This window comes from Epinephelus lanceolatus, chromosome 5 (assembly GCF_041903045.1).
Source record: "Epinephelus lanceolatus isolate andai-2023 chromosome 5, ASM4190304v1, whole genome shotgun sequence".
In the NCBI taxonomy this organism is placed as follows: Eukaryota; Metazoa; Chordata; class Actinopteri; order Perciformes; family Serranidae; genus Epinephelus; species Epinephelus lanceolatus.
In genome coordinates, this window is record NC_135738.1 from 43,894,186 (window position 1) to 43,910,011 (window position 15,826).

The 15,826-nt window shown below is 39.3% G+C and overlaps 1 protein-coding gene across 1 annotated transcript; it reads left to right on the forward strand.

Moving 5' to 3' along the window:
- cetp (cholesteryl ester transfer protein, plasma) lies at positions 1 to 15,765 on the forward strand. The gene is made up of 17 exons (XM_033634154.2): positions 1 to 315; positions 3,523 to 3,637; positions 3,722 to 3,853; positions 4,370 to 4,440; positions 5,108 to 5,195; positions 5,305 to 5,374; positions 5,518 to 5,578; positions 5,828 to 5,919; positions 7,523 to 7,622; positions 9,060 to 9,139; positions 9,390 to 9,440; positions 9,537 to 9,689; positions 10,849 to 10,916; positions 11,917 to 11,959; positions 12,749 to 12,821; positions 15,297 to 15,382; positions 15,487 to 15,765. The coding sequence occupies exons 1-17, from the start codon at positions 168 to 170 to the stop codon at positions 15,562 to 15,564; spliced, it is 1,509 nt and encodes a 502-aa protein (XP_033490045.2). The 5' UTR covers positions 1 to 167; the 3' UTR covers positions 15,565 to 15,765.
- The last annotated feature ends 61 nt before the right edge of the window (positions 15,766 to 15,826 follow it).

Genomic DNA, 15,826 nt, shown 5'->3' on the forward strand with positions numbered 1-15,826 from the left:
AGTCAGAGTATGAAAGGAATTTGAAAAAAAATGTCAAGCCTTTGGAGGTGAAGTGGGATTGGGTAAGATACTGCTCGGGAAAACAAACAAACATATCGAACTGCCAACAGTGCACAGGGTTAAAAACCTCAACCGACTGTCACAGAGGGGAAGTATCCACGTGCACAATGCCATGTCATGTATTCCCACTGCTGCTGCCCCTGCTGCTGTTCCTGTCTGTGTTTTGGACGTCCCATGGCTGTCTACAGGACCCTGCTTCAGCCTACAGATTTACCGGGGCTGTATGTCGCCTCACCTACCCTGCAGCTGTTGTGTGTGAGTAGAATTTTGACCCTTCTTTAGTATTTACCTTCAAATATTTGCTTCCTTCATCTTTTTAATCAAATTAAGCACTCATCCTTTTGTTATGCCACCAAATTTGCTGTGGATTCAATGATGGGTTTTACACCAGTGTAAGGCCCTATTGTAATTGAAGAAATTATTATTATGATTTTATTTTTAACATTTAAACACATTTTGGGGTGCTTGGGATACTCAAAAAGTCCTGAAACTTGGCACATGTGTTAGAACTTGTGAAAATTGCAATCTTATATGGGTCTACTGCTTGGGTATGGAAAATTGCATTACTTAACAGTTTTCAAAGTTCAAGGCCCCACCTTCAAATTTTCTCATAGATGAATGAAATTTGGTGGACATAATATGAAACATGCCCAGACTTACAAAAGAGTCTCTAAGAGCTATACCCTAAACCCAACAAGAAGTGAGCCATTGAAATGACATTTTCCAGGGGTCATATTTTATCGCCTCCTAGAGATTACATGCAAACAACTTCAAATTTTGTCTGTACCATCTAAAGACCTTCAACATCAACAGCTACTAAAAGCTTGAGTTTTTGTCAAATCGTGTGTCAAACTTCCATGTTTTGCCATAAAACAGGAAGTGGTCCTGCCCTGAACTCATGCCAATGCCAATAATTAGTTATATTTATAGCGCCATCTACTGACAACAGGAAATTACATGTTTTATACTTTGATATGCTTCTCCCCCAGGGTGATCAGATCCATCCCAAATTTGGTCAGCATAGTCACAAGGCCTTGATGATGCTTAGTTGTGAAGATTATGAGTTTACATTGAAGGACATTGCCATGGTGACACCTTATTCACCATGAAACAGGAGGTTGTTGTAACTTCCATGAACCTTGTCCAATCTGCCTGAAATTTCACTTGTTTTATAAGGCTCCAGGCCTGAAGCCATCAACATACAAATTAGGTGTCGTGGTGATTGTACCACCTGCTGGTAACAGGAATTCAACCCTGTCAGACAATTATATTTTGATTAACATGAAATTTACATGATGTGGTCTACAATTGATGTACTGCAAAATGACATATAAATAGTGTGTTCTCTCACACCACATAATGGACACAGGAAGTGGTACAAAAAGCTGCATCAGCTGGAGTCCTGCCAGTACCCCTGTTATGAGCAAAGGTGCAAAGGCCCGTTCATTGCTGCTTGCACATTTAAGCCTAAGCTGCCCGGACCCTATATTGTTTTGCTGCATGTTCTTCTTCTTCTTCTTCCGAGGAAATCCTACTTCCCATGCGCGAAAAATCACCAAACTTTGCACAAAGGTCCAGTCCCATGCCAGATTGCCTCAGCTGCAAAAACAGGCCAATAGTCCTGATGGTGGCGCTACAGCAAGCCTCTAAAGTTCAAAATTTTGAAAATTCACAACAAATCAACCATATGTGCTACAGATTTGCAATTTTCGCCAAAATGTAGCCCCAATACTGAAGAAACTTTTGTACATTTAAACCTATTGCAAATTATGAAGTTCATCACTCTGTTTTTTTCAAAAACTGTAAAATTTCTTAAACCTATCTCCTCCCACAATTTTTGCTCAACTGACACCAAACTTGCTACAGAGCATCTTCAGACTGTCCTACACAAACTATCCACACAGATTTTTGATTTATCGAAAATTGAGCCTACAGTGCATCAAAATGTTTGACTGTAAATGGTACTGTAAACATATACTTGCAAATTCTTGCTAAATACATTTTCAATGTTCATTAAAAAAATGACAAAATTTTGGAGTCATGGTAGATGATGTTTGGAAAATATCAGAATTTTATCTCAAAAATTGAATCTTTTACAGCATTTTGAATTTCGCTCTCATGCGAACAATTGGAGTCAATGCAAAAATGGCATTTTTAAACATCAGTTTTTCACTTACAGAGCCAATAAATCATTGTTACAAACAAATTACCAACATCTCCATGCTGTCTAGATGCAATTTGTGTATTTTCGGATTTTTGTCTTAATAACTGAATTTTTGACAGCTGTTTGAAATCTGCCTTTACACACTAACAGCTGCTGTCTTGCACACAGGTGACTGGCTTAGTCAATTTGTGAAGCTACATGTGACATTCCCATTTGCCAATTAGCTCAGTGAGATAGAGAATGGTTCTTGGTGTTGAAGATTGTGAGTTCAAGCCTCAGCTCCTGCAACATTTCCATATGAGAAATCTACCCAAACTTTTCGTAAAGGTCCAGTCCCATGCCAGATGTCCTCAACTGGAAACACAAGACAATAGTCCTGATGGTGGCGCTACAGCAAGCCTCTAAATTTCAAAACTTTGAAAATTCATAACAAATCAACCATATGTGCTACAGCTTTGGAACTTTCACTTTGAAATTTGCTTTTCCATGGCATGGATGGCTACTGTCTGGCACCCTGATGCTTGGCCTAGTCAATTTGTGAAGCCACACATGAACTGTCACTTGCCAGTTAGTTCAGTGAGATAGAAGACGGTCCTCAGTCTCAGAAGTTGTGAGTTCAAGCCTCAGCTAAGGCAGAACGGACATTCTAATGTGAAAGTCCTATGTTCAGGCATCATGCTATGTGGATTAGAGACTACTAAGGTTAAAATAATTATGATCCAGGCAGTTTTGCGGAGAAACAAATACTCTTTATCAATACTTTTCCCTGTTATCCCTTGTCTCTTTTCCCTGTTTATTTGGCTTAGCTATCAGTCAATATGCAGAGTCTATCCAATAGCTACTTTTACATTTTAAAAAATGTTTTCATCTTTGTCACCATGGATAATGTTTAGCTTTAAGCTAGATCAGGCCAGTTTGTTCATAATTGCTAGCAGTTAATGTTATTCTTACTTTCTTGTTCTTGAGTTTTTTCTTTCCTTTGTATATTATGAGTCTGATCACTTCAGCCACCCATCCACAATTTGAAGGGCATGCCATAATTATATGATTTAACTTCTATGTTGTGATATGCTTTGTTTTAGTGTGTGTGTTGCTCAGAATTGTCTAATTTTGCCTAAAATTGCCCGGCCCCAACCACTGCTGTGCAGCAGCTATAATTTAGTCTGTAATCTTGTTTCCTTTATTTCATTTTGGTTTCTTATTTGTATGTATAAGTTCCAATGAATACCCAGCTCCTTAGATGTGTGCTTCCCCACTTCCCCACTCTCTGACCATATGTGTTTGTGTGCTGCTGCCAGTGAATGAGAAAACCACTAAAGTGATTGAGGCAGCATTCCAACATGCCAGATACCCAAGTGTGAAGGGAGAGAAATCTCTGCTCTATATAGGCAGAGTCACATATGGCCTGGACAAGTAAGTGAACACACACAACCATACAGAGATGGATACATAGAATGGTCATGATATCATGTAATGTTTCTCCATTGACCCACCCAGTTTGGAGATTCACAACCTGTCGATTGGTCGGAGTGCATTTGAACTACATCCAGGTGAAGGCATTGCCTTGGAAATAAGCAATGTGTCCGCAGTCTTCAGAGGGAGCATCCAGTATGGATACGGCAGCTGGCTGTGAGTCTGAGTGTCTGTGATCAGCAACAATCCATGTATATTACTCAGCACTCGCAAAAAATCATACACAAAAAACATATTGCCTTGCCTGAGAAAAACAACACAAAAATAATCAAAAAATATAGGGTGCACTCTACACCAAGGGTGCACACAATATTGATGACTGAGTGTCAATTTAGGTAACCAGCACATGAGTTATGGGTTTTACAGGATTTTACAGGAAAAAATACACAGATAAATCAAAATAATTCCAAAACCAATACTTACCTTTTTAACTCTATGATTCCAGAACACTAAATCATCCTTTATTTTCCTCTCTGCTCATTTTTTGTCACTGTTTGTTGGCAAAAAGGCATCCCCCCCCCATCAAACAGCGTGAGCAACACTGTAATTCCTCTCTGTGGATTTCTGTTAATTAAACCTGGCTTTCTGGATGTTGCTCTTTCAGCTGTGGCATCACTTCCTTTGTACCAATAATGTGTATTTATGTGCCATTTGTATTTCTTTTTCATCTAGTGTCAACGTTGCACATTCAATTGACTTTGAAATTGAATCTCAGATTGATCTTGGAATCAACCCCAAACTTTGTAAGTACTTTATTTTGTACATGTAGTAGGCCTATACACAGTGCTTGAATTGGGCCAGTATACTCACTGGTACCTCCATGTCTGATCTTTGCTACGTGTTTCAATATTTTTTAGTGTGTACATGATGCTTAAACATGTCCTTTGTTAACCTTATCCAAAATTATGTTGTAGAATTGTCATTTTTTGCATTACCTCTGCTGCCTCATCAAGTGAGAATAAGTGACTTCTGATATGTTGCCATGGTATCGTTACTGTAAAGCTGCTTTCACATTGCCATGCGGTAACTACTCTGACAACCACCTGCCTGCGAGAGTCTTCCCCAAAAGGCAAAGTGTTTTAAAAAGCAGTGGCCATGGCTTCAGCCCACAACTGCGATGCCAGGTGGGTGCTTCAGGTGAACCCTAGCAGATGTGTAAGCTACCTTGTAGCTCCATACTGTAGCAAGATAATGGAATTCACTGAAATCACCAACGATTTGGTGATCTGGTGAAGTTTGGTGTCATGATTATTCAGCACCTGCAGTGCAGCTGCTGGTTCAGTATACTGAAACCTTTTTGTTCCAATTCAAGCACTGCGTGATAAAGAAAAAAAGACAAAACCTTCTGTCTTTAATCTCACTTTGTATGTCCTCACATCTGTTCTCTGTAATTTCTGTCTCCTCTGTCAGACTGTGGAGGAGGGAAGGTGGCAGCAGACACATCAGACTGTTACCTGCATTTTCACAAGCTCCGTCTGCATCTGCAGGGCGACAAAGAGTAAGTCACAAAACCGAACCATGATTGGCTGTCAACAGCAAAATACAGGAGGCATCTGCCTCACGTAATCAGTGTCTGACTGTGCTGTGTGTTTGCTGTTGTCGGTCAGACCAAACTGGCTGAAGAGGCTCTTCACTGACTTCATCACCTTCACTGTCAAACTGGTCATAAAGGGGCAGGTGAGGGCAAGAGACAGAGCTAACATTTCAGCCTGGCAGTGATGTTGACTAAATCACAACAGATTGATAATGTGTTCATATCTTCCTTTAGTTGATGGAACGGTAAGACTGTAGCAATGATTATAGTCTGTTCTCAAATGCAGATTTGTAAGGAGATCAACAAGGTGGCAAACATACTGGCTGACTTCATACAAGACACAGCAGGTGTGTGCACGTGTGTGTGTGTGTGTGTGTGTGTGTGAGAGAGAGAGAGAGAGAGAGAGAGAGAGAGACATGGAGTCTGGTTATATCTTTGAATAACACCTTGATTATCTGTGTATCCATATATTTGACCTTTTTTTAATTCATAATTTAAGTTAACATTAATTCAATATATCTTAAAAACAAAATCAAGACTGTCTCTAAACATTAGTCTGCGTGTGTGTGTGTACATGCTGGCATGTGTGTTAACAGAGCAGTTCCTCAGTGATGGAGACATCAGTATGAACATCGGTGTAACTGCTGCTCCTGTCATCACTGCTAACTACATAGAATCATACCATAAGGTAAATAACTCTTGTATGTACAGTCAAATACACACAACCATATCATCTTTAAATTATGTTTCAATAGCCTTACATTGCCTAAAAAGTTTCCTCTATCATCAGATTAGATAAGGCAAATAAAGCTACTTGTTTAAGGCATGGCAAGTTTATTTATATAGCACATTTCAGCAACAAAGCAATTCAAAGTGCTCTGCATAAAACTTCAAAAGCATCAACACAAGATGCAAAAGGAACACATTATTAAACACATTTAAAAACAATTCATTTAAGAACTAGAGAGTAGAAAATAAAAGGTTTAAATATACTAAGACGGGTATAAACTACAAGAATAAAAGTAACAGGGCAGTTAAAATCAATACAAGTGTTTGATTCGTAAAAATGACAGTGCAGTATAAGAAATAATAAATAATAAAATAATAAATATTTGATTTAATAGAAGGCAGTGGCAATCAGATAAGTCTTCAACACTGATTTAAAAGAAGTGAGAAACTAAAGGCTGCTTCTCCCTGTTTAGTCTGTACTCTAGGGACACAAAGCAGACCTTTCCCAGAAGACCTGAGGGGTCTGGGTGAGTCATAATGTAGCAGGAGGTCAGAAAAGTATTTGGGCCCTAAACCATTCAGTGCTTTGTAAACCAGCAGCAGTATTTTGAAGTCGATTCTCTGACAGACAGGAAGACCTCAGAACTGGAATGATGTGATCCACTTTCTTGCTTTTAGTAAGGACTCGAGCAGCAGCGTTCTGAATCAGTTGCCGCTGTCTGATTGTTTTTTTAGGGAGACATGTATAGACCCTGTTACAGTAGTCCAGTCTATTTAAGATAAATGCATGGACAGGTTTATCCAGATCCTGCAGAGACATCAGTCATTTTATCCTTGATATGTTCCTAAGATGATAGTAGGCTGACTTTGTAATTGTCTTAATGTGGCTGTTGAAGGTCAGATCTGAGTCCATGACTACACCAAGATTTCTGGCTTGGTTTGTGGTTTTTTACATTGCCAGTTGAAGCTGAGCACTGACTTTAAGAAAAAGCAAAGCTGTGGTCATGGGTAAAAAGAGAACATGTCAACTTTGTCAAACCTTGATAATACACAGTAGTTTATTGGAGACTCGGCTGTAATACATCATATCCAATGGAATTCAAACTGCTGGTCAGTGCCTTGGTGCTCAGAGTTTAACAATTCAGATTGAAGTGTACTTGTGAATAAGCATCTTTGTTTTGCAGAACTTGCACACTTAACACACAACTAGAGAGAGTTCTAGTTTGCGTTTTCATTAATATAGCACAATACACAGTGAACATATTTTTATTCTTAATATCTTAAGTACTACTGTTAAACATTGATGCATAATGCACAATTTTTATTTCTATTTTATTTTATTACTTTATATTTACATACTTCTAATTAATACTCTTATTCTTACTTATAATTCTCTATTCTTTACATCAGAGTGACTGTAAGGGATCATATTCCCCCCCTTGAGATTAATAAAATATTTCTGATTCTGATTTTAGGTGTGAAAGCTCATCTTGTTGTCTCTCTGTTTATCCTTTGACTTTCTTTTCTTTTCTTTTCTTTTCTTTTACTTTTTTTTCTTCCAGGGACTGACCAACTACAACAACACTTCTGCTGTCATTAATGAGTCTGTTTTCCACCCCAGTCAGCTAACTGAAAACAGGATGCTGTACTTTTGGCTCTCAGGTCAGCAGTTGACATTGTGTTGTCTTTTGAAATTTGGAAGTGCAGGTACATTAAAAAGAAAAGATACATGGAAGGAAGTATCCTATGATGTAACATGTCCCACAACCTTGTCTACTGTATTAATAGACAATACCAGACTGCTTTCTCATTTACTTTGTTGTGACAACGTAATTGCTGCCTGGATTATGTTCAGAGAAAACCCTTCTGTCAGGTATCAAAACACTGGGTTTTCAGTACTACAAAGCTGGTTCTCTTTTTGCCGGAGCAGGTTAACAGCAAGGTATCAGATCACAGCCTGTCAACAGCCCAACCTCTGACCAATCAGATCACTGAAGAAAAAAGTATACATGAATGAACGTTATGCAAGTTTACTTTAGTCCGCAGTGACAGTGCTGCTTCTTTTACACTCTGATTCCATCACTGCAGCTCAAAATGAGACACCTGTGTGATGAGAACTAGGATAAAACAGTTAATATTTTATTAATAAAATAATCCACACACTGTTAATTGGCTCCCACTATTATAATTGCCATGTTTCGGTCAGAACTACTTGTCCACCCTTAACTTCAGCCGCAGAAACTGTCTGGCATTAATTAAAGTGTTTTATGTGACATATTCAGAGTAGTATTATCATCATCCAACTAAACAGCAAAAAATACTCTATACTAATGTCACATAGGCCCATAGCTGCATATAATTTAAGTCTTGGCAGATGGGGAATTTTTGGATGGTGTTTTCAATGATTCTACATTATAAGATTACAGATTGTGGTTTACATCCCATGCCACTGACATTTTACTGTCTCGTAGTCCCAGACACTCATGCTACCGTTTCATCTCATATGATATGAAGCAGCCTACTTCATATATGGTTCTGATGATGGCCAGACGGACAATGTTAGGGTTAGTCAAACCAGATAACGAAAAGATATCCTGGGTAAGTTGAACTGGCTTTGTAGTACAGGCCTCTGAAAACCATAACATCATGTCCAGGCTCCTGTATTAACTTTAGGCAACCAAAGCACATTGGTTAAGGTTAGGAAAAAGGTAACAAAATGTAATACTGTCATCACTACAACTGGATAGTGTATTACAAAATTGCCTATTTTGGCAAAAAAACAACTAAAATACATCACCATCGGGGCGTTGGTGGCTTAGTGGATAGAGCAGGCGCCCCATATACAAGGCTGATGTCGCAGCGGTCGACACACTGGAGTCAGGTTTGACTCCAGTGTGTGTCTCCATGAAACCTAAAGAATAGATTTAAACATGTCTAACTTCACGTTCCTCCAGTATAATGGCCTCAGAGCAGCACCTCATTACCAGCAGAGTATGTCAGCTTTTCAGTTACCAAGACTCTCTTCTCTTTTTCTGCTTTAGAGGTAAATTTGTGGTTAAAATCTTGTGTGGTACAGCTTTAACTTGTGTTTAACTCCAGACCAGGTCTTTAACCCCATGATTGCTGCTGCCCACCAAGATGGTCGTTTCCTACTCAACATCTCTGGAGCAGAGCTCACTGTAAGCACATCTCGCCCTTCCCTCAGGCTGAATATACTCAGAGTTGATTGAGCTAATTCTGATCAGCTGTTCTTGAACTGAAAACTCAGTTTCCCAGCTCAGGCGCAATCAGCTCAGAGACTGGAATTAAGCTCAGAGTTTGTTGAGCCTGCTTTCTGAAATAGGGCCCTGGTCACTGATGTTTAAACCTGAATTGTTTGTCTGTAATCTCTTGTTGGGTCTTACATTATACTGATGAATGTGATTTCAGGAACTTTTCAAGACAGATCTCTCCAGGACTATGCCTGAGTTTATAAGGAAGGTAATATGGAGACCTCCTCATCCCTGCACACTCCCAAATACAAACATATGCACTTTTGTGAGGTAAGACATTATTTTTGCATTTGTGTGTGTTCAGTGTCTGCTGGAGTCAGATTCACCAGAACTAAGAGTGTGGAGTTCATCTGTTCCCTACCTCAACACCTCCACCTTGGGTACGACAGTGTGGGCAAAGGCCTCTGGGCAGCTCCGCTGTGGGAGTGAAGGCACACCGACACTCTTCTTTCAAACGGTATTTTGCCACTTATTTCCTGACAGAACATTTTTAGACATCTGGTAGCAAGTTAAAGAAAACAAATAGAAAACAGATAGTTTGATGGGCTGAGTGTTGAACTGTTTTGGAGTATTTGTGAAAGCCAAACAGGGCAACTTCTGGGCAACTCTGGATATTGCATTTGTAAGGAATGATAAAATTCAAGACCATGATTAAACTGAGTCATAATATAAGTGGTCACAATTTTCATTCATTCATTAAAGAGGGAATTGCTGTGATGAAGTGTGGGATCCTGTTCCAAAATTTAGTGTGAGTGTGACAAAATGATCTCTGACTGTAATTTTTTTGGTAAGGTAGTACAGGAATAAATGCATGCGAGACTGATCTAGTGACATGTTGCTGTTTTGTGTTGTGACTTGGAAGTAGTGCATTAAGTGTGGGATTGGAGTTGTTGTGCAGGATCTGAAAAATAGAGTTTATTGGCTAGATTATTGTGTAGTTTTGAAAAGTCAGGGCATTAGAATGGGAAAGTGTGATGCAGTGATTAGTCCAAAGAGGGAGGTTACCATGGATCTTGTAAACTCTGTTGTGTCTTCTTGCTATGGGTTCAGTGTTTTCCTTGGTGGTGAGGGATCATATGGGGAGACAGTAGGATATATTTGAGAGAATGACTGCATGCAGGTATGTGTCTGAAACAGCAGAGGTGAGATAGGGTCTGATCTTGTTATAGACGTACAGTTTCTGGTTGAGCTTTCATGTTAGGTTACACAAACTCTAATGTCTACATCTCTGCTTTAGAATTCTAAGGCAGATTGACATGCATATCTCATATTAAAACTAATGCAATAGCTCTCTGATGTGACGTAACAAAACCAAGCCTCGTTGTTGTGGTCACACAACATTCAGCAAAGTATAGGTACATCTTGGCAGATTGGTTTTGCTTTGAAAGGTTGATACTGTGTTGATTAGCCTACTTTAAGCATAACCTCGGCTGTACTTCGTGATTCACAAGTTGAAGGTGATGACTGATGCCTGAGGCTTTATTAAAAAGTTAAAATATTACCATCTGTGACTACATGGTCTTTGTTCAATTGTCAAGGTAATGTGAGGTCAGGGTATGTTGAAATTATTTTAGTGTGTGTGTGTGTGTGTGTGTGTGTTTGTTTTTGATGTGTAGGATGTGGCCATTGATGTCAGGGCTTCCTATGCTGACAAGAAAGTCTTCCTGCAGGGTAACTCTTCAGAGTAAGTACCTTTCTTATTGATTTTTAAAGACTTACTGAGCCTTGAACAACCTGCCTGCAGAGCTCAGGCTGCAACCTGTGCACAGTTATTTTTGTCCATCTGACATTAAATTTAACATACGAAAGGGACTAAGTTAAGCAACGCCAAAGCATATCATCCAACTACGCCTGAAAGCAAAAGGTTTATTCCAAAAGGCCACAGCCGAAGGTCAAGTGAAAGCCTGTGGTCATAGAAAGGGGCAAAATGCAGTAATCATACAGCTGGGTAAAATAGCAAAAATTTCTCCAAGGAGTTTGGAAGAGAAGTTCAAACACTATTTCTCACCTCCCTGTATCTGGCTCATCTCCGTGTTAAGTCGGCCTTACTGCTGGATAGCTGATTTAGGAAAATTACAGAAATTGTCTGCTGCAGCCTACCAGTTCTGAAGCAATTTCATATACCCACCACTATTTCCAACACATGCTCACCCCGACCTCGTCACATATCAGGGTTTGGTCATTTACTTTCCACGTCCAGATATGATGTGCAAAGTATCCTGGGTGCGCTGACTGTTGATGTTCTGGGTCAACTTCAGCCTGGTTTATGCATTGTCTTTTTTCAAAATACACTTCCATTTTCACAGGAAATGTACAGTTTGCATACAGTTTCTTTTAAAATAAATGCTTCACATTAGTACAAGAATACACAGAGAATTTAAGTTTTTTTCCTTCAACAACAAACACACATTGTTACATTTTGCATACACATAGGCAGCACAAGGACATGGTTGGGTTTAGGGAAATAAAAAGAGGTTTGGCTTTACAATCTTATGAGGGGTGAACACCGGCCTGAAAGTCGGTGGTTGTTGGACCCATCCACCATCCCTGCCCCCTGCCCCACTTGGAGTTCTGGAGTTCCGGATTTCAATGACTTCGGAGTGAGACCGGGTTGCTATATCAAGTTAAATTATTAATCCATGTCCTGTGTTTGGTGTGTGATGGTTATCATCCTTCCTCTCTAGGGTCTTTGTATCACAAGTGGAGGTGCCCTTACAAAATCAAATGGTAAGAACGTTTTTTCAGTTGATCTCACGGACAGTTTTTCTTGTTGTGGAAAACACTATATTTAAAGCCATAACAGTAACTTTAAAAAGAAAAAAGTTTTGACATTTGCTGAAACTGTCATTATATCCTGACAGTAGTACGTGAGACGGGTCATTTTTCCTAGTTTTCCTGATGGTATTTGCAAGAATCAGTCTTTGACAGATGACATAAAGCTAGCTCTGGCGACCTGTCCAGGGTGTACCCTGCCTCTCGCCCGATGTCAGCTGGGATAGGCTCCAGCCCCCCCGCGACCCTCAAGAGGATGAAGCGGTTAGAAGAAGATGTAGTGGAGTAGAAGTATAAAGTAGTATAAAATGGAAATACTCAGCTAAAGTACAAGGACATCAAAACTAAACTTAAGGACAGTAAAAGACTTGAACATCATCCTGGAACAATTTGTGTATTATGGTGAGAAGCATTTCATGTGTCCCACCAGAATAAGTAAGGCTTCCTGCCCAAATCTTTCAAAATAAAGTCACTATTCCCAAAAATGTTAACAGACCAGAAAATGTGGCACAAATGCACAAACTGACCTCACCCATAACACATTTAATGCATACCTCTATGTCTGTTGTGTAACCCCTGCAGTACAAAAAGACACATTCTATAATTTATCATTATTCTTCTGATACCAATTAGTGATCAGTCAGAAAACACAAATTATTTTCATCCATCATGCTTGTTTAAAAATGATGCTGTTGTTTGAATGTTTGATTGGACTTTTTAAATCACTTCTCCCTCTTTTTCCAGCTGCTAGATGAGGTACATGTGGAGTTCATAAGAGAAGCTGTGGAGAAGATAGGCATCCCCAAAGTCCTGTCTGGTAAGGGACAGAGAAATGTATAAAACCTGTCTTATACCTGAACCCACTGACCCCACCATCAGAGGCTGTTTCAGGGTCAGTGGAGATCTGAGGCTTAGCTACAACACCTTTGATTGAGTCTGGGGATGCATGATATTATCATTATTCATCTTTTTCTTTATAATAATAACAATAATTGTTATTATTATTATTATTATTATTATTATTATTATTATTATTTCAAACACACTCTTGCCTCCTTTAACACACACTTCCTGGCCACTTTTTTAGTACACCTACACAATTTAAAGAAATCCAATACAATAGATCAGCCACAAATTCAGTTTTTGTTGATGCTGTCATAGAGATGTTGATGCAGCTCTATGTTCATTAATAAGGTCATAGCAAGGGCATAGGGTTTGTTTCATTTGGGGAGACATATATTAATCACATATTGAGATTTTGATTGTCAAAGACTTAATTTCCTGCTTTTTGTGGAATTTTTGCAAAATGGAGCATTTCCACCTGCCTCAAGACAGCCACCATGGTCCCTGTGCTTAAAAAATCTGCAGTGTCTATTCCAAATGTGGAACTCACCCTCACATCAATACAACATCTCTGCCAACCTGGACCAGTTTGCATACAGAGCCAACAGATCCACACAGAATGCCATCTCCACTGCCCTCCACTCAGCCCTCACACATCTTGAAAATAACAACACATGCGTCAGAATGCTGTTGGCTGATTTTAGCCCAGTGTTCAGTACAATCTCCCCCAAAATACCGATGGACAAAGTCAGCACTCTGGGCCTAACACACTCCAACTAGATATTGGACTTATTCACAAACAGACAGTTTGGATTGGTGGCCAAATCTCTTCCACTATAGTGTTGAACACTGAAACTCCCCAGGGCTGTGTGCTCAGCCTCCTCCTGTTTTAAGCTGTACACCAACGACTGCAGTCCCTGATCTGAAGTTTGCGGACAACATCTCATCAAACAACTATGAGAATTCATATTTGGAGGAAATAACAAAATCTTGCAGGGTGGTACTCAGAGAACAGCCAGTAGGCTACTCAACATCAGCAAAACCAAAGAGCTAATCATAACTTTAAAAAAAAAAAAGGAGGCAGAGACACACACCCTTGTCTACATCAGTGGAGTTGAAGTGAAGCAGGTGAACAGTCTGAGGTTTCTAGGAATCAGCATCACAGAGAACATGATGACGGTCATCAAAAATCTCCATCCTGGTTAGAAAAAGCCCAGAAATATCTGTTTTTCTTAGGCCAACTTAAGAAACTAAACTCCCATGTTTTTGGTAACTTTTATAGAGGAGCAGAGGAAATCATCCTGGAAACACTACAAATTAACAGGAGGCCTCAGCAGTGGGTGATTAAAACCACTCAGAACATCACTGGCACCCATCTACTGAGCATCAGTGTTGGGGTAATGCATTACAAAAGCTTACATTAATATATTATGTTTTAGCAGTAACAAGGTAATATAACGTGTTACCAACAGGATTTCAGGTAATATTATTACATTTACAATGTCACGTAACACGTTACCACCTGAAATTAACTTTTTATTGTTTTCATTTTTTAAATTCATCCACACCGCTCCATCTTCGCCAGTGTGGTACCAGAAAAATTATCCCCCGAAGGTTGTTGTGTGTTGTCAAGTCATTACAGACTACATTATAGAAGGGTGCCAGTGATTGGCACATCTGAATCTGGATTTTTTTAATTAACTATAATAAACAGGAGCTTATGTGCTTTGATTACCTGCTGTGAAACAACATGACCCTCATCCATTTAAAATCAACAGTAGTTCTTCTGAGCTCATTTTGATCAAATTAACACAGATGTTGTGTAATAAGTAACTTATTACTCTACACAGAGGGTAATATTGTAAAGTAACTTGTAATGTGTCATATATTACATTTTGAGAGTAACTTGCCCAACACTGCTGAGCATCAGGGCTATCAGTGAGGTGAGGTGTCTGAGCAGAGCCCAAAGCATTTTGAAGGGCAATACCCACCCTAATAATTGCCTGTTCAAATTGCTGCTGTCTGGCAGAGCAGCAGCAAGCAGCTTTTTCCTCCAGCTATGAGTCCTCAACTCATCCTCCATTCTCCACCTTCTTCTCCAAGTTTTTTCCTGAAACATGAAGGGACTACAGTGCTATGTATTTATTTTCAATTGTTGGCTGTTGCAAATTCTGTAGTAAAATTGGGGTTATTGTTCTGTTTTTGCAATAGTGCATTCATAGTTTTGATAAGTCAAAGCAGTTGCATTACAAATCACAATTTACAGCTGACTCGGCTTGAAAATAACTGTAACTTGGAGTATCAACCTCTAACAGGGTCAAAATGTAGCTTAATGAAATTAAAGTGGAACCTGTAACGGCTGCATGTTGCATTATGTTTTGTTTAGTTCCAGTTGTAGAAAAGAGTTAAAGTGGTGTGTAATACTGTGGTTTTCTGGCATGTTTTCCAGTTCTGGAGATTGAACTAACCAGGCTGCTGGACAAACAGGGAACTAACCTATTTGACATCTTTAACCCAGAGGTGCTTTCCCGGGATGTGAGTGTTCTCTTGACTTTTTTACATCTTGTTAGGTGCCGTATTTGCGTTGTATTACTAAGTCACATTGCTCCTCTATCTCCATTTCTCTCTTTGTGCTGTAGGGTTATGTGGTGATTCAGATGGATTTTGGTTTCCCTCATCACCTCCTGGTTGAGTTCCTCAGGAAGACACTACAGTAACTGTGCAACCCTTAAGAAATTTGGGCCAGATTTGATTTTAGTGGCTAGCCTGAAATTGTTGCACACATATAAAATGTACCCTTCACAGTGATTATAGACATGAATAAGCAGCACAAAACGTGTTTCTGTTGTATGTACTACCCCATTTCCAAAAAAAGTTGGGATGCTGAGTCAAATGTAAATAAAACCACAATTCAGTTATTTGTAATCTTTTTGACTCATATTCAATTTAATACAGTACAAAGACAAGATATTTAACGTT